Source organism: Polyergus mexicanus, unplaced genomic scaffold, assembly GCF_030449975.1.
Source record: "Polyergus mexicanus isolate NDT 795.1 unplaced genomic scaffold, iyPolMexi1.0 SCAF_11, whole genome shotgun sequence".
In the NCBI taxonomy this organism is placed as follows: Eukaryota; Metazoa; Arthropoda; class Insecta; order Hymenoptera; family Formicidae; genus Polyergus; species Polyergus mexicanus.
This window is the reverse complement of record NW_027223331.1, coordinates 2,646,040-2,669,896: the sequence shown is the minus strand read 5'-3', so window position 1 is coordinate 2,669,896 and position 23,857 is coordinate 2,646,040. Positions and strand designations below refer to the sequence as shown.

General features: G+C 35.3%; 1 protein-coding gene across 7 annotated transcripts in view; it reads right to left on the bottom strand.

Moving 5' to 3' along the window:
- LOC138937544 (glutamate receptor ionotropic, kainate 2) overlaps positions 1 to 23,857 on the bottom strand; it is a 141,464-nt gene that overhangs the window by 58,339 nt on the left and 59,268 nt on the right. For 6 of the 7 annotated variants that reach the window (XR_011447529.1, XR_011447530.1, XM_070303914.1 and 3 more), the window contains exons 4-7: positions 12,984 to 13,235; positions 1,806 to 1,981; positions 1,246 to 1,299; positions 998 to 1,162 (exon numbers count right to left, since the gene is read on the bottom strand). Coding sequence is in view for 5 of the 7 variants with exons in the window: in XM_070303914.1 (XP_070160015.1) it covers positions 998 to 1,162; positions 1,246 to 1,299; positions 1,806 to 1,981; positions 12,984 to 13,235 (647 nt within the window). In the remaining 2 variants the exon portion in view is untranslated. Of the gene's footprint in view, positions 1 to 997; positions 1,163 to 1,245; positions 1,300 to 1,805; positions 1,982 to 12,983; positions 13,236 to 22,707; positions 22,721 to 23,857 lie in introns of those variants that run through there. The other variant, XM_070303917.1, reaches the window with a different exon arrangement.

Sequence of the window (23,857 nt, the reverse complement as noted above, 5' to 3'; positions counted from 1 at the left end):
TCCTTTGGATAAAATGTTATACAATTTAAATGCAAATGCAATTTCTTTTTTCATATGCATTACGGAAAAGTCATACATCATAATTCAATATAATCGAATCGACTAGAGAAATTGTGTCTCTGTATAAAAGTACAAAGACAAACGCTGAGTTTCCATTTTCCGATATCGCGATATCTGAATACTTTCCGAGAGAGATTCTACGATAGAGTGTACTCGCTATTGATAAATCGGAGATAATAATAAAATTGGAACAATTCTGCGAGTTTATTTTATCATTCGTTTCTGCTTTCGTTCGACAGTTTATTTCGACATTCACGGCAATATTACAAGCTTGTTACGTATAACGGAAGAAAAAGGATCTTTTGCGCTTTATGGTTTTCTGTATACTTTATTGCCGTTTTAAGACAAAAGCAATAGTGTTGCTTTGGTAGTAATAATTCTATCCGTAACGCGTAAACATGTACGTTACTTCGAATAGCTTTTAACCGATTTTATGGCTCCATAAAGCATCCGGTAGCGTTGACGTATCGACATAACGGATGCCGTAACAGATACGTAACGCGACAATAAATTGTTACACCTTTCATCGAAATCATGCCAATCTTTCAAAGGCGCGATATCATTTTGCCTGTCGTCTCGCGAGAAATTATAGCTGATGAGATGTTATCGCGATATGAAAGTGCGCGATATCACTATTTATACTTGTTATATTTTATGAATACGGAAGTAATCGCAATTTTGAATAAACATCTATTTCTCTGAAAAGGGCAGTATGAGAACACAAGATATATATTTTCTGATAAAATTATATTGCGTATATAAAAACGTCAGAAAAGCGTTAAATCGCAAAATAGACATTTTACAAGACACAATAAATTATATCAGGATTCAATATCTATATTATATCTCGATTCTTAAATCGAGAATCGCCAGTTTTTCCTCTTTTTTTTCGACGTATCTCATAGCGCGCACATTTCTATAAACACAGAGAGCTTACCTGAATGATTCTCGATTTATTGAGAATCGTGTTCCCCGCTGGCTGATAGCGCTCCATGTCCCTCAGGATACTACGTACGCCGAGATCGTCCGCGTCGACCAAACGAAAGGCAGTGATATTGACAAAATTGTACTTGAAGTCCTCGAGGTCGAAGGTTTCGATATCCTATGGAAAAACGGAACGGGTGAATCGAATCGCGAACCGAATGGATCTTTCACTATGCGTTTCAATATCCCTAGGGTACTTACGAAAGTCGTGAAGAGGTAGTGGTACTTGTAATCATTCATCTGCAGCTGCAGGATCTGCAATGTATGCGAAACGATATGGTCAGCCACTTCCACACGAAATAGAATATATAAAATACGAGCTCTCTCTCTTTCTCTAATAAATTTTGACCTTTCGAAACAGTAATATTCTCAATTTTTTATCGCAGACAAGTTTACAATTCGCGATACACAAATGATCGTTTTTATTTCTTAAAAATAGTCTCTACTTTGATAAAATCTATAAAAAATATTAACTCAAGATTATTTTATTCTTCAAGTAATAATCTGCTGTCATCTTTTTATGATTTTATAATTTATAATTCAATTTTTAACATTTTCTCAAACTGATTCCTAAATCAATGTTTTTTTTAAATTTTTCTCAGTTGCTATTTTTGAAATATTTACTTGGCCAATATATACATGAATAATTGATGCTAATTAATTACATTATCTAAGAATATTACGTAACTTAAGAATAATTTTAAGAATGATTATAAATAGAGTATATATCTCGAACGTATAATGAGTGTAGAGTGATTTACCATTCGTAAAAAATGATGCATGTGCTCGGGCTTTGTGTCCACGATGAGATTCTGAATTTCTTTGCTCTTCATCTCGGAGAGGACCTGCCTGTACGAATTTGGATCCGCCTGCCTGAGACTGATTTCGATGTCACGGATCTTCGGTGACTTCACCAGCTGCCGTAATTTTACCAATCCTGAAGACCAAAATAAATCATTCAATTACCAAAGATGTATCAATAATATACAAAATATGTATCGAGTTAATGTTTCTAAAGTAAAGTCGAGATTAGAATATCGTTCGCGATTACGTTATCGCGAGAGAATCGTCCACACAAATTACATATAAGGTCGGTCGTTTAATGGCACGGAAACCCGTGAATCGCACTATCCGACGAAATCAATACTCTCTCGAGCGTCTAAGTATGATCAAAGTATTCGACTTGCGGGTCTTCCGGAGAGGCGCGGATACGTTTGCAAGCTACCGTCGAGAACTTTGACTCTCGTGATTCCAGCGCGGAGACGAATAGCGACAAAGACAGATATCCAGATAATTCGTCAAAATAAATTTTGCATATGTAATCGGGATTCGCAGATTGATACGCTCGAGTATGCGATACGTTCGCGTATATTGATTCCTATTTATATATATAGATTGCATGTTTTATAGACAGTAATGACGAATCGTACAATCCTGAACGTATTTTTGGTTCATTTTATTTTATTGTTTAATTGTTTAAAACTTTCTGTAGATATAATATAAAAGTAAAATTATACATAAATTACTATTATCATTATTACCAGTTTTATATTTTTAATTAATATGTAAAAAATAATGCAAAAATAACATTTTATATTTTAATTGTTTATTTAAAAATAGAATAAAATAAGACAAAAATATATAGTTAATACAAATATTTTTATTTTCCATTTTAATAAATATTTCTTTTGCCTAACATAAGAATGTATAGTAGCATGCCACTTAAAAATATAATAGACATAATGTAACCATAAAATTAAAATCTCTTTAAAAACAGCTTAGAATAACTTCTGACAAAGAAACGTGCTTTATCATGCGTTTCGTTCAAATGTTAGCAGCAATTAATTCAGAGACAAACAAGAAACCGAGTTTAATTGAAGCCGTGTCGGTAGTAACTCGAGAAAGACCAATGTTCTCATGTAAGCAGATTTTGCATCCTAAGGGACAACACACCGGACGACTATTCTGAGACAATAACGCGCTGTGAATATACCGTACAATAGCTCGAAGTTAAACTATGTTACATTAATACATCATCATTATCATGTCCGAGTGTAATATCTCTTTGCGATATATCACGTCGTGCAAGAAGAAAAATTATCGTGTAATAACAGAATTACTTGCACGAATAGCATAACAGAAATCTGACTATTTCACCATTATTAAGTAATTTATCGATATTTCGACGATAATCGTGATTTGACGAACTTGGAAAATGTGTTGATGAAAAAATCGTGCGTTTCTTTTTTTCTAATTATTTCAGAGCGCTTCGCAGCAAAAGATAGTTAAAGAGGTAGTTAAATTGTAGTATGCGCGCTGCTGCTTAAGCTGAGAATAATAAGTAGAGTATTTCTCGCGGTTTGCTTCGCGTCTCGTTGCAGCTGAAATTATTAACACTTCGCGTGCAGCGAGAACGGACTTTCATGGGAGTCGTTTGAAACGGCGGTTTTAATTAAAATAGCATTTCAAGCGTTCTACTTGCGCTTCGCAATTTCACGGACGACACATGAGAGTGGCACCTCTTATGAAAATTGACATGGCGAGAAGCCGTAAAGTGCGACGTACTATCGCGTCGAGTTGCGTTTCATAAGGTGTTACAACTGGGACAATCCGTGAGCATCAATCAAAGTGAAAGAACGAGATGCCATTTACGATCTTACGACGCGAATATTGCGCACTATTCGTAGATTACTGTACAACTAGGGAATCGATATTGTTAAACTTTATATACGTTATTTAAGAGATACCGAGGAGGATTGTGTTTCTAGAGAGTGAGCAAACGTCACATGTGGAATACACGCGATGCAATTTTTCATTACGATCCGGAATATATAATCCACAAAATTTACAAAATTTTATCATATCTGGAATGTTATAATAAGATAATGTAACGAGAATTACATAATAACAAGCAAGGCGCAGAAAATATAGAAATTATGTATTAAAAAAAAAATATATATATATATAGTTTATTATTAATAAGAAACTATCATACATATATATAAGCTAACTTAGGGACATTTCAATATATAAGAGATCTCGACGTTTAAATAAAAATGAGTGCAATATCGTAAAAAATGTTAGAAACGTGTGATGGATGTAAAAGATTTAAGTTTCATGGCCTTAGATAGTTTTTTTTCATATTCATATATAATTGTATTTTCATCTTGTTTTAAAAATTATAGTTCTGAAAAAATTTTATATTATTTCGATACTATAGACAAAATATTTAATAAATACCAAGCAAATTTACTATTAAATAATAACGTCTTATATATAATCTGTATTCTTTTTTTCTATATTTAGAATAAAGATTAAAGTATCTATTTTATGAAATAATATATAATATTGACCAATTAGTCACAAGATGTACTTATCTTACATTAATATCCTTGTCACATAAATCTTGGAAGAGATCTATTGAAATAATTGGCTGCATGGTTTGTAGAGTTTTAAAAAATGCGGAATAAGAGAAAAATTGTCAAAGCTAAACCAAACGCGGCAGCGCTTATCCAACGATGAGGATAATTTCTCTGGGGAGAATGCGCGGGGACATAAGCGTCTATTCCAAGCGGGAAACAGATTATTATATCCTTTTTTATACACCCTCTAATGGCAGCCACTTACGATCTGTGCTCGAAATGTCGATATGCCCTCCTGCCTCGACGACACGGCGCGAAATATTGCGCTGAGTTGGCGTGCGCGAAAGGAACCTGTCAACGACTCTACTTGCGTCCTCCTTTTTCGCTCCTCGCCTCGAGTGGATCGCCGCGATGACAGACGATCGAAATAATTGGATCGGCTGTCTTAAACATGCACATTTCAAGAGGACGACCGAATGAATATTGGAAACGCGAGCGGGCGACTGCGATCGAAAGATTCGATTTAGAAGTATGCATCATGAAATAGCGCTTTAGAATATACATATAAACAAGTTTTTGTAATTATGCAAAAGATACTTGGTAACGTTTTTAATAATATGCCAAGAAAGAGTAAAAGAGATATAACTTTTCTTGCGCTGTTGCAATTATATTCCGATAAAAAGAACGAAGGAAGATGTAACAATTGCTTTCGTAAAATTTCCCATAAAAAACTGTACAATTTATTCCTTGAAATTTACTACAATATTATACATCATATTCTTAAGGAATATCTTTTAAGATCTTCACGATCTTTTTAAATAGAAATTAGAATATACAACGTTTTTTTTCGTTACTTGATCGTCGAAAGCCATACGCTGCAAATAAATTTAATCACGGTTTATATTTAAAAAATTTACGAAATAATCAATCGATACCTCAATAAAAAAGTAATAATAAATTTTGACATTATCAATTTTACGTACTTTCTTAACGAGGATATTTTATAATGAATGTCATATCAACTTTAAATCGAGATTACCATTTTTTTTTATTTTATGAAAAACACAATATAAGAATAAAAAATAGGAAAAAAGCGAAAAAAGTCATGTTTGTTATTTTTTCTGAGCCACAACCGCAATAAATAGAGAGTTTAAAATATTAGTTGAAACATGAGAAATATTGTTGAGAAAAGAGCTTTAACCCAATAAAAAGAATGTATTGTTGAAAAAAAAAAACTCAATATGAGCGTATAAGAACAGAATATAATACTAAGTCCAAAAATGTTAAAAGAAAAGAGAAATAAGTGAAATAAAAATTCATAACATTCGTTTAAATATTCGAGACTTATATTTACATTCAATAAAAATATTTGTTTGGAACTATGTTGCAGCTTTTCGTGCAAATTACATTTCATTCGCACGCTCGTGTCTCATTGTCTTTATATATTTTTAACTTATCAATTTTACTTACTATGCTATTTTTTCTCGTTGTGTTAACATAATAAAACGTTATAACATTCAATGCATTCACTTTATTGTGTAACAATGTTGTCTGTTTATTCATCACTGATCAAAGACAAATTTCTAGAACACCTAACGAGCTTTACATGAGCTTTCATTAACCGCCCCAAAAATTCCAAAAAGGCAAACCGTTTTCAGAAACTTTACTCATCCCGTCAAGATTGACCAGTCATCTGTGCGAAAAGAAATATCGAACTTCAACGATCGCCGAGTTATTCGAAAAGTTCTCGAAGACTTTCGCTGCGTCTAGGAACGAGCAAACTCCCTCTCTCGAATTCGGTCTTCGTTGTGATTTAGCCGTCGTGTAGAACATACACACCCGACTGGACACGTTTTGCAGACGGCCGGCCATAAAATTCTCATTACGACAGGAACCAACGATTTCTCCCTTATGCGTGCAAGAACATAGCTCGTAACGGGGGATACTTGCTAAAGATCTTCCACAAAATATGGTGCTGATTATGTGTAATTTTCACAAATGCGTTCCGCTTCTTGCGGATTCTTTGAACTTTCTTGTAATTACCGAATTATAACGCTCAGATCGTGCGAAGAATATTGGCGGGGTTCGCGTTTGGGGGCAAAATCATTTAGAACACGTGGCTGAAATTAGAAAGAAGGGAGGATGGTCGGCCTGTTTGCCGAAATTTGAAAATACGTGAGAGAAATTATCGATCTTTCTAGACAATATTCGTACGTGAGGAAAATGATTAGCAGAGTCACTCAGCGGTAGTCACTCAGCGAGATTATTTAAAACACGTGAGAAAAATGACTGATTAAGATATGTGAACGGGAGCGAGTAATTTTTCTTTTAAGAAATTCACAATATATGATGAGAAAGATAACAATAATATACATATTGTATACGTTATTTGTTTTATAAAGTTTCATAGCATTGTATATGTATGAGATTTGATTTATAAGAGAGAGAGTAAATTCAAGATATTTTTTTTGCAATTTGCAAGATATAAATAAATAAGTTTTACATAAAAACACAAATTTTATATTTTCTTCTCTTAATATATATATATTTTTATAAGTTAAGCAATTGTTGAGGAATGCGATGCGTCTTGTGTTAAGGAAAGGGAATATTTGTAGGCAAGCTAAGTATCTGTAATAAAAAGTTTTGCAGAATACTACTGGGCTGTCACCTTCAATGGTTAAATAAAAATATGATACGGCTACACCGCGCCTGGTTTTGACGGATCTCACCTAAGAAGGATTTGACGTTTCCCGCTTGAACTAGCAAACTTTACGAAGAGAATGTACTACAGAATAAAAACAAAAGTATCTCTCCGCAAGAATTTTATCTGCGGAATATTTCCCGCTTAAGATAAAATGCCGAAAATAAAAAGCGAACGCATTAAAAATTTTGTGTACTCGCTTATCATTAATATTAAAAGTGTCAATAATATACAATATATATATATATATATATATATATCTTTTTGCCAACTATCTCTATGGTTAGAAATATACATTCTGGACAATGTTATTGTTGTTATTTTAAATTTATTCGCGATACATAAACGTGACATCCGATAATATCCGCGAAATATAAAAATTTCTCGATAAAAGTTCCGAGCTGCCGTGAAGAAAAATGAAAAATATGCTGGGCAGAAACTCTCGTGCTTTTTTCATTATTCTGCATTGAAATATAAAAATGCAGGGTCGAAATGCGTTCAGCGTGACGATTCGTCCTTCCGCCAGTGACTCCATTATTCTGGGGATTTCGCGAGGAATGTGGATGATAAGACCTAGTGCGGGAAAAGGAATGTGTGTATGTGTAAGAGAGAGAAAGAGAGAAAGGAGATGGACGCGGGGGAGGAACGCGAAGATGGTCGTTTGATAGGGTGAGAGAGAGCCTTGAAAGTTTCACAATGGACCGTGATGGGCCGGGTTGAAGGTTCATTGGCGATTCTCGGGATGTAAGGAGACGGAATCAGGTTTCGGCGGGACTACGAAGCAGGCTCAAAACCGTTTCGGCTGCTCGACCTGCTTCTTTTGTCCTCCTTTTTCTCCAGCGGAAAGTACCATCGTCTCTGGTGCTGGATTTTCCCTCCCTCTTTCCGTATCGAACATCTCTCGAGATGAATGGTGAGGTCAAACTTATTACGATTGTAGATTAAAAATTCGAACGTCGAATTAACCCGTGAAACATTAATCCACACGGTGAGTTCACTTCGATGGACTCCCGGATGTAATTACGACGACGTCGGAATCTCGCCGTCGATTTGCCGCTGAATAATGTCTGAGAAGCACGTCGTTATTCAGTGCGTATAAAGGCCGACGCGCATGAAAGAATGTTCGTTTAATATCGCGTTATATTACCCGCGTATATATTATCTCGTTATTCCAATCGGCAAACTTTTCCAACGTTCCCTTTCGTCTACATAATTTCAAAGCTCCTATATTTTAATGCGACTGTTTGATCAGTCTTATATAACGTCTAATGTAATAGCAGAATATAAGAAAACACTAACGCTTGTTTAATTACGTAATTACTACGCGTATAAATAAAAACTTGAAAAATAAATTAAATCACATTGTATAAAGTTACATCCGTAAATGATGCATAGCCTGTTCGCAATGTTTCTCAACATATAACGTTAAAATGATAGTGTTACGTGATACTGAGGGGGTTAGTAAATCATGTATCATCTTGTCGACAAAATGGAATAGAATAACTCTCGCTTACTCACGATTTCCCTAGTTCGCCATTAACATCGTATATAGCTACATACGGGGAAATTTGGCGTTGATATTACATCGTGCTACGGACACAGGGCTTCATTGCGAAGTCTATTCATTGCCAGCGAGTTATGTAGAGCGCGTTTATTGTGCGGAGGAGCAAGGTTTCTAATGCACTGACTTGATTTTGCTCCTTCTGCGTTAATGCGTGATATCTCTCTCTCTCTCTCTCTCTCCTTTTCGATCTCGTGTAAGCGGAAGGAACTCAATTAAATTCGAGAAGATAAGCAAATGCAAAATTGCGACATACTTATATAAATATCTCAGTATATCGAATGTAGTAATTACATTAATTTGGCGATATTTCAATGAAAAGGTTGCCTCAAGTAAATATTACATACGATAATTATATATTAACTTATCTCTCTCATTATATACAGAATTCAATAATAAAGAATATATAAATAATTTGTCCTCATATATTTAAATCAAAAAACAAAATATTTATAGAAATGCTGCTGAGAATTCTCTTGGAGTCCGAAATTCTTTGGTTATTCTCTATACGTACTCTATGTGAAATTCCATTTGAAATTGCACAAGAAGCAAAGATGTTTGAACTCTTCGAGGAAGAACCGAATTGACATTCCACAGAAGTCTAAAAGCATGCAAGGAATAAGGATTGTGGAATTCTTCAAACATCAATGATCCTACAGTATAGAACCATTCGCAAAACACCTGTATAAAATTATAAATCATTATATATATATATATAATATTTAAATCAACTTAATCTTATTTAGAATTTTTTTGTAATCAGTTACAAGATATCTTGTGCGTTATTAATACCTAATTTAATTTTATTATATATAAATATAATTATTTATTTATTTAATATAATACAATATTAAGTATGTGCTTGATATCTGATTGCGCGCACAATAACGTACCTTAAATTCTTGTACGAGCTAAATTATTTGAAACGCAGAAACATCGGTTGCTTGATTAGATACGATGCGGCGATTTGAGAAGCGCGCAAAGTAGATAGTAGTTGTTACTGGTCGGGTAAGTTTCCGCGTCGTCGCAGAAACTCCACGAGACGGAAAACGAGTAAAGTAATCGCGAGTCGATATCAGCGGCTCTCTAAACTGCTTGAAAGTTGAAAGAGATGTAGCGCCACGTTATCTGGCTCCTGAGATCACCGTCGTCGAGAAACTCACCACGGCATTTGCTCGACGATTGAATCATGTCAATTTCGCAAACTGCCCGAAGAGAGGCAACGGGATTTTAAATTCCAATTGATCGATCCATTAATCATTCTGTTAATCTTCTTAAATTCATCTGGTAACGCAAAATCGACATATAATATAGCGGATAATTTTGATCCTGCATGATTCGTGCAATTTTGGCAGCGATTGTGGCGTAATCGAAGCGGCCGCGGTTAACCGTTGATTCGAGAGATTCTCGGGTAAAGCCGACGTTGAGCCACTCGAACGACATATCACTGCCGTGATGATGTTCGATCCTATGGGGAAAACGTGAAATTCCACGGGACAGATCCGCGGACTCGTAACGGCAAACATGCTCGAGACGTGTACGATTCTGCCGACTTGGATCCCTTACACTTTATGGGTACATAGCGCGCCGGAATTGAAAGTGGAGGAAACACGGAGATCGCGGAGTCTCCGGTAAATCTCTCGAGGAATTCAATGTCGATCCTGGAAAGAGGCTCCAAGGAAGGGAGGAAGGGCGGAGGGAGAGAAAGGCTGGCGAATTCAACCCCGGGGAATCAGGGGCGTTCTAATCGGCTTGTACGTGTACTTTCATGCACTCTCACAAATAGATAAGCTCGTTGTGGAAGGTGGTTTAAAATCGTGAGATGTTTTCATCGAAAGCCGCCGAATTCCGGGGGAAAATCCCGTAGAGACGCGGAAATAAAATTATCGACGCATCGGGGAGGGGAATCAAAGTTGGATAGAAAAAACTCAGATATCACATCTATAGCTTCATTGGTGTGAATAGGTCAATCTATCGATGGTATCGTTCAATTTCACTTTGCCAGACGCTAACGTGTTTTATTCGACTGTATATGTTATATGATACCGCTTTGTACGTAATATAACGCTCCGTAATAAAACGCCGTTACAGAAATTTCGAGCTATGTATAACGTGTTTGGTTAATTTTGTTATTATTGTATTTTCACATCTGTCGACCTATTGAATGCAAATGGACCATACATTAATTTCCATTTAAAAGGTTGATAATGTTACACGCAATCAAATTTATGATAGATAAATTGATATAACCTCCCTTTTCTTTCTATTTTTATATCAATATTATTTCACGACTCATAGCTATTTTTGATGTTGCAAATCTGTAAATGTCACGTTGTATTCTAATCTAAAACAATGACCAAAAATTGTATTTTATTATAATTCTTACAATATAATTAATTTCTACGGGTTAATTTATGCATCAATTATTTCAGTTCGACAAATGTATTATAAGAAATCTTTGTGATAATAATTGACGATGCCGGATTATAATTACGATGATTCGTCTCGCGACGCGTTACAGGCAACTGCGATTTGCGAAAAACTGCCTGCGGAGGCCCATAAAATATCTCACGACGCGAAAAATGCCTCCAGACAACGGATTTAGCGGCGATCTCGCAGAATTGTCACGCGTCGCAGTAACCGCAGTGACGGCTCACGTGTCGCGATCATCAGTCACGGGAATATTCTGGCATCGCAGAACTCACGTTTATGTCGCGTAATTCTTCTTCTCGCATTGCTAGCATCGTTCCTAATTCAACGCAATCGTGCCCGCTCGTTATTTCTACCAAATTACGGGAGGTGTGCGATTCATGCGCACAGCCGCCTTGTGTTTGCATAATTAATGCGTACTCGCCGGCGCGTCTTCGTTACGACGAAAATCTTGAAGCGCATCAAATCGCGCTCGCGATTTTGCGATTGCAATTTGCGCGTGAAGATTCGAAAGAGAAAGCGAGAGGATCATTTAGAAGATAGAAAAAAAAGCGAGGCGATATATATGCCAGCAAAAGTTCGTTACTTTTACTTTTCAGAATTAAACATTAAAAGATTATCGCGCACAATTTATATTAAGATATTAAAGATGACAAAAGAGAGATAACATTGTATATTCTTTAAAATTTTTCTTTAGCTTTATATTTTTAGCACTTTGAATAGGTCTTTATAAAAGCACATTTTAATCTGTCCGGGAGATTAGAAGAAGTTCCCTATCCAAACGGGAAACGTGCTTGCTACGTCTTCAAATTATTTAAATAAGTCCATTATGCGAATTTATTAAAATCATGGAACTGACTTGTTAAAGCGAGAGAACGTTCTTCCTTGTAAAAGAATGAACTCAATCCGGCTTCATATCTGGTTAAATATTTCAAATCATCTATCGCTCTGTCTCTGTCTTACACCTTTTCACGTCGCTTTCTCAACTAAGTATAAAAAAAATATATTAAAGTAATTCCACGCAAAACCGAGATATGTTTTGTTCACTGTACGTATGTAAATTCTATAATGCTCATTTCGGACTTTAAAAGAGTTAAAATCGACTCTGCGTCGACGAGAATTTCAAACGAGACTTGAACGTACAATCGTTTGAAGTTCATTTAATCGTGTTGCTCTTCTGCAATATTTTTAACGCGATAAATTTGAGCGAGGAATACCTTCTCTTCAATTTACCTTTGATTTACGGAATAAACGTGTAAAGCTTCGCGATCGAAACATTCAAAGAAACTCGATAGGCCACTATATTGCTAACTCTCGACTATTTAATCGATTAAATTAGTCACGATTTGCTCGAGCGAGACGATAAAAATAAATGATATAAATATGCATTTTTTACATCTATCATTCGCGATAAAGGAATGAATACACTCTCGAAAAATTTATCAACGTACGCGTAATTTTTTTTATCTTCTTGAAACGAGAATTCTACAGCTTGTTTATTTACGAGTAAAAATATGCAACGCGATTCTACGTTACAATAGCACGCCTCAAATATCTTAAGATATTTTATTGAGCGTGTAAAACAGATTTCTCGACAGATTACTCTCCTCTCCATGCCAGAGAAATTCGTATAAGATTTGCTTCCGATTTTTCGTATTTTCACGTAACGAATCATATATGTATTAGAGACAGTTAGCGTCACGTTTATTAAATTGCGGGCACAGACACAATTTGTAGCATAAAGATTAATAACATAAGATATAAAAAATTACCACCGAAAAATTAAATTTCTGTAGGCGTTTCATTTGATTATGCTAAAATGACTGTGCTAATTTAATAAACGTATTATCATTGCATTTATCAATTAAGCTTCATCATCACTCACCGTAATCGTCCTCGTAGATGATCGCCACCTTGGTCCAATTGAGGAACTCCATGATGTCCTGATAAGCGATGTTGAGCAGACTTTGTGCGGGATAGAGATTAATGCTGAATTCCTTTGCCTCCGCGTCCAGGTCCAGCCTAGCCTCGAGATGCGGGATGTCAAGAGCGTCGCAGATGCTGTGAATGTGCTGGCCCAGAATCGGATCAGAGGGCCCGAAGACCGCCTGGACGCCGTACTTGACCTGCTGACACGCTGAAACAAAAAACGACATGCGCGTTAGTTTTGACAAACACGCACAATATATCTTGAACGCAAGAGCGCACAAAACGATTTAAATACAATTTGACATGCATTCCGCTCAAAAACAATAATTTAATCCGACTTTCTCGCGAGGAATTAACAGCGGAGGTAATTTTAATTATCGCGGGTAATGATGCTATTTTAATCGCTATTATAGTTTACACTCGAGTTACGTTCCCTTCTTTTTCTCTTTACGCAATTAACATCCATCCCTCCGTCCATTTCCTCGTTTTCGCCGAATGAGAAAAAGGAAACCGATTAACTCGGAAATTAGTGACGTTCTCTCGGTACCGGAAAACGCGCCGTAACCGGACATAATGACGCCGTGTCACGGTCGATAATTCCGGCGTGGCGCGGAGAAGTCCACCCGTAGACGGACACTAAGGCCGCATTAGCGCCACACTAAATGTAGGACACGCGATGATCGTACCACCATTCGCATAAAGGAGGATTGTCGTCGTCGTCGTACGTGCGAAATGACCGAAGCCGGGAAGCATACTTGGCACTCACCCGTCGAGTTATCTCCCAGCAAGTTCTCTAAGTGTTGCCGCATCGGGTTTTAGACAACCGACCGAATCGAAGTTTAGCCGAGAGTACCGCCTCTATCCACATACAGCAGCAAACCAGCTCGTCGTCTTCTCTTCTCCCTTATGTAGTCTCTCTTTGGCTCGCGCGTCTTTACGTTGCCGGGTTAATTTACGTTGCGGGGAAATCGATTTTCCGACTTGCCCGTCCGGGCAATAAGACAACATTAGTTACATTGAGTGTCGCGAATTTAACGCGGACAAGGCGTGAGCGGGTGTCACGCTATCCGAAATGTAACGTGACGATTGTTATAAAGGAAGAAGCTGCATGAAATTATAACGCGGATAGATAAATTATCGAATATGCGTTTCAATGCTCGTTTACGGCTGATGTAAAAACGGCGAATGCAATTGAAGAAAAATTCTCTTACGTAAAATGACTTTCGATGTTACAACGCTGATTAACGGATTATTTACGATAATTGCCGGTGACAATATTGAAAATATTGGGTCGTTTGATACACCGACTGATTTAAGCTTGCTCGTCCAATTATCACGACGGAACAGTGGAAAAGATCAACGGGAAGCTGGAAGCCAGCGAGTAATGGCTTCTCGAATGGCTGGCAGCAAGGTAATGGGGTTTTTGGAGGTTCCATTATCATTCCACGCTACGGCGGTGATATCGCCATCATTATACGTGGATTACAACAATCCGGACGATCTCGTTCTTTACCGCGTATCGTTTCTAGCTTGATGCGGCAATACAAAGTCGCGGGATAAAGATGATCGGCGCGATTGGTTAAATAAAATTTTACACGAGTAATACCATTTTATGGGCTAATTATACTTCGTTTTCAAATTGATCGAAATATACAATATATTGAATGTTACGTGGTTGTAGAATTTGCATTTAATGAAAGACGCTATCTGTAAAGATTTTTTTATATTATTTAAATCATATTTTTTATTATTTCGATGTAGAAACCATAACATACATCTCGTATCTCGTAATCGATTTATCTGAAAATATCTAAAGACGCAATAGAAATCGCGCGGCTTGTAAAACTGAGAGCGCATTGAAATTGCAGAGAATATTATCCATATTTCATCCATATATACATAAATGCATTTATTTAATTTACACTGCGCTCGATATATTGATTTAGCGTTAAGGTACTTATATCAACATTTTGAACACGGCTTATTGCATTGCCTCTCAACCTCTGCTCGATCGTTAAATTTGCACAAATTATTAAAATCGTAGCTAGAAATACGCAAAGGTAACTAGTTAAAGCCAAAATGAACTTTCAATCGATTCGTACTGGCGTTCAAAGTGCAAAGTTTAAAAAAATCAAGTTGTCTATAAACGAATCTCTTTCTCTCTCTTTCTCTCTCGAAAGTAAATAAGGTTTAATTCATTGCTTAATAGAGTGATCGTTAGCTTCTGGTATATGCGCCTTCTCTTTTTCACTGTAAACTCTTCTTTTTTTTCTTCAAAATACTTTACATCTCTATGGAAACAACTCTCAGTCCGAAAAGTGCGCTCATAATAAATCGAATTCAATCTACCTTCCGCTTATGTTTCTTTCATAACGTGCATGTTTCCGCGACATATATTTCTTCTTTTAAATATTCATACACAATTGATTTTTCTCTTTAAATAAATTCTATTTTGTTTTTTAGGAAGAGCGGATAGTTAAAATATCACACAAGGAAGTAAAATGCATTTTGAAAAATAGAAAGATAAGTATATATAACGAGAACACATGTGAAAAAATTAATAAAAGTAATAAAAGTGAAATGTAAAAATAAAAAAAGATTACTTGATCATTAGTTTAAAACAAATTTGCTTTCCATAGAAAATGTTAGAGAATCATTATATATTTTTTTAACTACAAATTTTTTTATTAATTAAAAATCAATTTATTGTTAACAATTTTTTAAATTTTATTTTTTTTATTCTGGCCTTTCTAATAAGAAAATTTTTAATAAATCAAATTTTGTATCTCTCCTTGACCAGACTAGATTAAATCTTCTTAGATTAGAGACTAGATTAAAGACTTCTTAGATTAAACGGCATATCGTTTTTATTTTATTATTACTTTTTTTTTATATCCGTACAATCGATTTCTTTTCAATCCAACCGTGTCCAGTTATTGTCAAGAGAAAAGAAGAAAGGACATCGAACAGAATGGTTGCGATGGAAATTGAAATGAGAGCAAATGGGACAGAAAGCAGAAAGTAAAGAGACGTTAGGTGGGCAGCTGAATAGCAAGGAAATAAAATGCACGTCGAAAAATGGAAGTGGACAACTAGCGTTGGTAGAAAGGATGTGTAATGGTGAATGTAACACTAGAATACAGGAATCAAAGAGACGGATAAGAAATAACTCGATGATGCCCGATTTATCAACCTTTCTTTCGGTTTTCGTTTTACTTTGCTGCTTTGAAACTATTGACGTCTATATTATATTTCGTAAAAAAACGATATAATGCAATTTGTGTTTAAGGTTAATTAAATTATAAATAAAGATTGTATATAACTATCCTCTCAATTCTTATATTAATATTCTGTTCTACGTTTCCAGCGAATGCAATTGTTATAACTTTGCAACAGCGTTTTGCAATATCATTTCTTTATTGGGAAACAATTATTTTAAAAGCATTATTAATATTTTTATATAAAACCATTTTTTGCTGTATAGAAAATCAATAACTCTACCAGATTCATACAAAGAGTTTGAAATTTCATCAAAATTTTATTATGCAAATATTTTTAAAGCTAAATTCATGAAAAACTGTCAATACTCAAAATTAATTAATCGCCTCCTTATTTAAATCGCTACTAAGATCTATTTTAAACAATCTAATCTATAAAAATTTAAGACAAAATTCCATTTACATTTTTATATGCCGCATATCCTAAATATGTATGTATTTTGATATATGTTTATTTACACACACACACACACATATATATATATATTACGTATTTTTAATTTCTCAAATATTTTCTACATTATATGAAAATTATAAATTATTGTCAAAAATTTTGTCGTAAATTAATTAAAACGAGCTTATATAAAAGAAAAAAATAACTTCTGCAAACATAATTTTGCAAGAAGCAATTTTCTTTAGTTGAAAGAAAGTTAAATTAATATAGATACGATACTGTAAAAAATCTATCGCAAGATAAATATCGTTTTGACATATAGTCGAACGAAAATATCGAACTTATTGCGGCAAATATATTTGTTGACGTTCCGCGGCAACAAAAAAATTTATGTTTCTTTTACAAGTAGTTCTACATATATCGCCGCACACATTTACACGCGCATAAATACTTTTCGTGTAATGCGTTCCATCGATCGGCGAAAAATATAAATCTAACATTTTATTACGTTCGTCTCCAGTTATCTTACCAAGAAACACTTGAAGGGTATAAATTGAGAGAGGGAAGAAACGGGAGGGCAATAACTTCGATATTATTTGTCAGCCTGCACTAATCGCAATTTCGATGTGTTTCATGTTCGAGTCTTTATTACTGCACAGTAATTATTTTCGGTTACAAAAAGCATGATTTTCGTGCGTTTTCAAAAATAAAGAAAATATATTTTCATTTCCGTTAACATATAACAATCTCCATAAAGATGATATATTTTGCAGAAATTAAATTGTTAATTGAGTTATAAAATTGAATTTGCCGCTGAACCATAAATTCAGAGATGAAATAAAGTACTTTTAGTTCCACTTATGCCATAGCTGTTTTTCTTACTACCTTCGAAATATTTGATAATAACATTAAATTTTTTTATCTCAAAAACGAGAGATATATATTTTTATTAATTCAACTTAATACGGATAATTGTATATATATATATATATATATATATATATATATATATATATATATATATCTTTTTTTCAAGAAAAAATAGATTTTTGATAAAAATATTTTAAATCCTACTATTATATTTTAAATTAAAATTGAAACATGAATGTACATATATATATATTATACTTTTTTTCTCGATTTGCAAAAATCTGGCTTAGAGATTATATCCAGACATTATCCATTCAAAAAACATTTCAATAATTGCATCGCTTCGTGCAAACATGCGGAATTTCATCGCGTAATTAAAAATCCGGAATATAGTGTAAATGTATATTGCGCTCGTTTTGCGCTATCGATCAGCCGCATTTGTCATCCGAAGCGAAATAAATTCAATTTATTCGGTTTGCGACGGATCTCGTCAGTTTCGGAGTTTCATTACCGAGTTGTTCTCTGTGGCGATGTAGCTTACGACTTTGTCGTTGATGAGGGAAAAAAATCATCTAACGTAGATCCCGGGAATAAAAGTAATTTCGCAATCGCCGGGATTTATATCGCGAAAAAGATCTATCTTTTATGAAAAAAAAAACAAACAAAAAATCCAGTTACAACTCTGGTAAACTCATTTCGTTTTTCATACGTACAAACAACTCGTGTTTGAAACAATTTAATTTGCATGAGACGTTTCGAGTGAGAAAATTGACACTTTTAACTGATTTTTCTAATTATATTGTATATAAATAAATGTGAATTATTGTATATAAATTTACATAATTGTATATAATTGTACTAATGCATTTCGCATATATTTTAAATTATATTAATGAAAACAGTAAATATTTTTAATAAACTACGCAGATATATTTGCACGTTTCCTTATCGTATTCGTGAAATGTCGATAGTCTCTTCCTTGATTTATTTCATTAAAGTAATTGCTACTCTCCTGCTCGAATTAATCGAATTTACTTATTTCCCTGCGGTTTCTCTTGGACGTCGGTTGCGTTTCTCTCTTTGCTATACCGTCACTTCATTATTGCGAAACTAACTTGATGCTGCCTTGCTGGAGTAGTCAATCGTATAGTCTTGATTGATTCCGGTAACTATAGTAATCGGGTAACCTGAATTCGCTTGTCCACTTGATTCATTAGAAATTATATCATCGCCGATCGAAGGGACTTTAAAGCACTAATTTAGTAGTGCTTTATCGATCATCGAGCAGAATCGTCGGCGAATCAAAGGAACCGTGGTTTCGGCAAAGGACCGCGACGCGGAAAATTCAATTTGTCGACTGCGCCGATAAATATATTATCTGGCTTTATACTCGGTTCTATCCAAAGTCGTGCGCGATTTGTTCATTAATCCGTTAACTCTCCAAGATACTCGCGACATTGTCGTTCTTATCGTCTCGGCGCAAGTTCGTAAAGGCAAATTCGAACTTCAACTCGATAAGCTCGAGATATCTTATCTGCAGAATCCATACCGTAATACGGCGTTGGTTTCAGAGTGAAATTCCAACTTACATTCGTAATAGCTAGACGGAATCGATAACGTTACAAAGGGCAACGTCGGCTTTCTGTGTTTCAAGGACGGAGTATCTGGTCTCGAGACGGTAGTAAATTGAAAAGTGAGATCGATAGCGGCGCGAAGATGGAAAACAGCGCGTATTTTCGGGAACGCGGAAATGGGAAAGGGGATATATAAGCGGTTGGTCGCAGATCAGGGGGCATCCGGAAACGCGGCGAGCAAATAAGAGAAGAAAGGCGAGTTTGTGGAATCGAGCCAGCCAGCCAATCGTATCTGAATTTGTTTACGATGACAGCGCGCTGTCGAAAAAGTTTCTGTGGCTGACGTCGACGTCGTGCACGAGAAATACGAAAGTTAACTCGCTTTTTAAAACGTCGACTCTGACGTTATGTTGCAAGGAGCGATCGCTTTCTCACTATCCGCATTTATCTTTGATGATTCAACGAAAATCAATCATATTTCGAGAAGATCGAAGACGGCTCGGTCCCTTTTACAATCAGATCATCCAGGATCTTCGAAGGTCAGCTCCTTATTTCGAATAAGTCTCGGATCCTCATTCACGAAAATCCGCGCGATCAAAGTTAACGTCTATCCAGGCACACAAAAGGCGCAGAGGATTCCTATCAGGAAGATTCGTACGTCTTTACGCGAATTTTCCGACAATAAATCGAAAGGAAAGCGCGCACAATAGACCCCAAAAGGAATATCGGTGCCTATTCGAACCTTCTTTTTCCGGAGCACTCGACAAGATCCATTCCGCGCATGATGCTCGATCTACTTCGTTGCCGTCGTCGAACCAAAAAGCCGTCGAGATCGTAGCGGGAGGTTCTGATACGTTACGAGTTTGGCCGCCGGCCACGAGAGTTATCTTCCTCCACTTTCCTCTCGCTGGCCGTGCCAATGGTGCCCGCGATGATGAATCAAAGTCGCAAGGCGATTCCGCTATCCGGGATTGCGCGGGAGAAAGTGGAGAAAGAGTGATTCGGGCGCTCTTCTTAATTTCGTGAGATAAAGCGGCTGCGTTTTAAATCAATGGCGCGAGAACGTCGGAGATAAAGCCCGACGTAAGTATAAAAAGAAGTCATTAAGCGCGATTATGCCTCTTCTTGCATTGCGCACCGCATTTACGAGCTGTGGCATTTAAGTGCCACACTGTAATCAGGCTGATTAGAATCTCACGTGAATTAATCTTGAGTTCACGCACAGAAAGGACATTAAACGAGATAATGATATAAGCGAGTATAAAAATCTTAGCTTTTAGGAGTTGAAAATGTCGAAATTATTGATTGACAATATATGCGATAATATGCATTATTTAATTTAGCTTTAGTGTTAATTCATATTATATGATAATAATACAACATGATACGATAAAATATTTTTCCATAAGTATTAAAAAGTACTTATGCTTTTACGTGTGTCGTTACAGATTCAATGTTGAATAAATGCATCTGTATATTAAAGAGGAATATTTTGTTGTGTCATGTAATTTGAATGGGATTTTTATGATTTTATGTTTAAAAGATAGTCCTTTAGATAATTGGACCGCTTCTTAGAACAGCCTTGCGTTAATTTACTTTTCGTTTGTGTGAAAAAATTGACACTATTTTAAAAATATTAAAACAACTTCTGCGATTCCCTAACGAGAAACTGTGAGAAGTGTAGGGCTGAGTTATTATGGGGGAGTACGACGTGAAAATATGAACAGCCGGACTTGGACTCGTAATTATTCCGCGCTTGTAAAAAGATCTTGCCGGGTCATTGCCAAGGCATTCTCTCGAGATGCAGTAGATTTAACCTGCTGTAAAGGAGAGTGTCTTGAGTTTCTTGCCAAGAGAGAACCGACGTGAGACTGCGTGATGTATTGATATCGATCTAGTCGTTTAGCGATTATCGTAATATTTTATCGTTTACAATAATCGTAACACCTTTTTAGTAGAGGAAAAAAAGCATCTGCTTTATCGAAAATTTATTGCACGATATATCGTGTTACGCTGCTATAAATATTTTTAGTATTTATATTTCAATATGACATAGAATATTATTCTACATTAAAAATACATTAATAATAATATCATATCTAATTTATGCTTTGCTAATTTTTGAAAAATAATATATTGTCGATGGAAAAGGTATTTTCTAATATTCCTCTCGTTTATGTTATACCTTGCTTATTTCTAATTCTATTCACAGTTATAGATAGTGAAATAAAATTATATTCTTTTCAAATTACTTATAAATCCACATTCATATGTACTAATTATTGTGTAGTAATTATTTCAAATATATGGATAAAAAATTTATTTGTCAAAATATTCACGACAAACGTAAGAAAGCGATAATTTTGTAGTTCTATATAAAACAATAAGAATTTTCGCAGCGATCTAATACCCTCGCAGTTAGTGAACTTACGTTAGTGAGTTTTCCAGAGAATAATGCAAGAGCGTATTCTTTTACCGTGCCCTGCGCATCGCGTAACGAGCAGTCTTATTGGCCTTTCCTCCTTTATGTTCCTTCAGATTATCGTATATACCAGTAGCCGGAAGCTTAACAACCGCGTCAGGCATCCCCATGAAAGGTGCGCCATGCTAATTAACTTTGCAACTTTCGCGGGAATGGCCTTTCCTCGGCAACTTTCAACTTTGTCGGCATCGACGACGGTTTTTTCTCACATTGACGACGAAATTGAAGAGAAAGAGAGAGAGAGAGAGAGAGAGAGAAAGCACAGCTCATTAAATTTTCGAAGCACTATTCTGATATCACGTTTGGCCCGAAGATGAACCGTTTTCGTTTCTTATCCATCCATCAATTTGTAAGTTATTATTGAGACATTAATCGACAGTAATCGTGGCGTCTCTGCATATTTCAACTATTTTGGCACGATCGAGAAGATATTTTGTTTATATTATCATTAGAAAAACAGTAATATGTTAACTAGTAATATGGGAATTTTCAAAACATAGATAAATAAGTATACAAATAAAATGTCGACATTAATATTGCGAATGCTAATAACCACAATTACTAAATGCGCGTATGCGCAATTCTTGATTTTCATATTAATTATCATTGACGATGATGTCCTACATACATCAAATCTTTCTGCTGCATTCTACAGCATGCGAATTATATTACAATATTCTATATGCTAATTTGCGAACAACAGAATTGTTTGGATATTTTAAGCAACGTTCTTTTAGTATTCTATTCTTTTAGTATTATAAATTGTTCAAAATATAAATTGTAGATATACGTATAATAATCAATTATATAATTTTTTTCTTTAGTTACGCTTAAAATTTGCATGTAATATCGAGAAGAAAACTTGAAAATTGTTTATTAATCCAGTTTGTCACTTCAATGGAAAAGATGTAAGAGTTATGGGAAGAACGAGATGCAACGAAAAATAAAAAAGAACGAGAGAAAGAAGAAGAAAGAGAGAGAGAGAGAGAGAGAGAAGCGTTTTAATATATATAAGTATATATTGTTCTAGAAATTTATTCTCCTTCTTCTTTCGTTCGTGTTTAGTAAATTAATCTACTCACGATCTTGCCTCGGCGCTTGTTGATCGACGACTGACTCTTGTGTTATCCTTGTACCATAAAACCCTACTACCCGCGCGTGTTTGTTTTACTTGTATATATACATATATACTTTCTCACTTTTCGTAAGAAATAAACAATAACTTATTCCAAAAACGAAAAACGTAAACAAAACATTTCGAATATTTTACGCAAAAGAAACGAAAGAAAATTTTATTATCTTACAAAGATTAATTTCAAAATATATTGCGGCATAAATGCTGAACAAGATTAATTTCACATTAATTCGAATTATTATAAAGAGAGAGATGTCTTCCATTTTTTTTCACGGTTCAACGCAATATTAGTCAAATAATTTCAAAGAAGGAGCGTTTCTCTCTTTCTCTCTCTCTCTCTCTTTCTCTCTCTCTCTCTCTCTCTCTCTCTCTGCATATCTTCAAAGATTTTCCAGTGGATTCTCGGCCTTTAAGACAACTGTTAATCGTACACCTTGTAATTACATCGTCTGTATGTGTGTCAACGTATCTTTATCCCGCAAATATTCATGAAGCTAACGCCAGACTATATACGTATTCGTAATTCGTGAACTGTATAAAGAAATCTGGTGGAATTTAACGAATCTTTCATCTAAATTATTCACGAATTATAAACGAATCGCGCGTAGTCCGGCGCTATCTTTACGCCTGGCAACTTTCTCGCTTGTCGCTTTTGACTTAGAATATGTTTCATTTACAAGTAAAATCAGTCTCCTGTTGCTTACGTCGCGCAACATATCATCGTAATCGAAGTTTGAAATTAGTAAACTTATGCGATACTATTCTTCGAGTTGCTCTTACAGCGGATAACTTGTCGTTTATATGTGAACGTGCTTGTTCGTCGAATTTCGACAAGATCGGCAAATTTCCTAAGAGATCTCCGTTATGAAATATCAATGTTCACCATCGATCAAACATATTTCGAGAGATGCAGCAAAAATTCGCTGGTTTCGAATTCGCGCAATTCACTACTGCAACAGGTGGTTGCGTAAACGTATCCATTAAATAGTCCAATAGGGCAAAAATATTTTATGTAAAGAATGAGAGTCTTTCTCGCGGAATATTCCTTCTCTCTCTCTCTCTCTTTCTCTGTGCTAAAGAAAAAAAAATTCTCTACA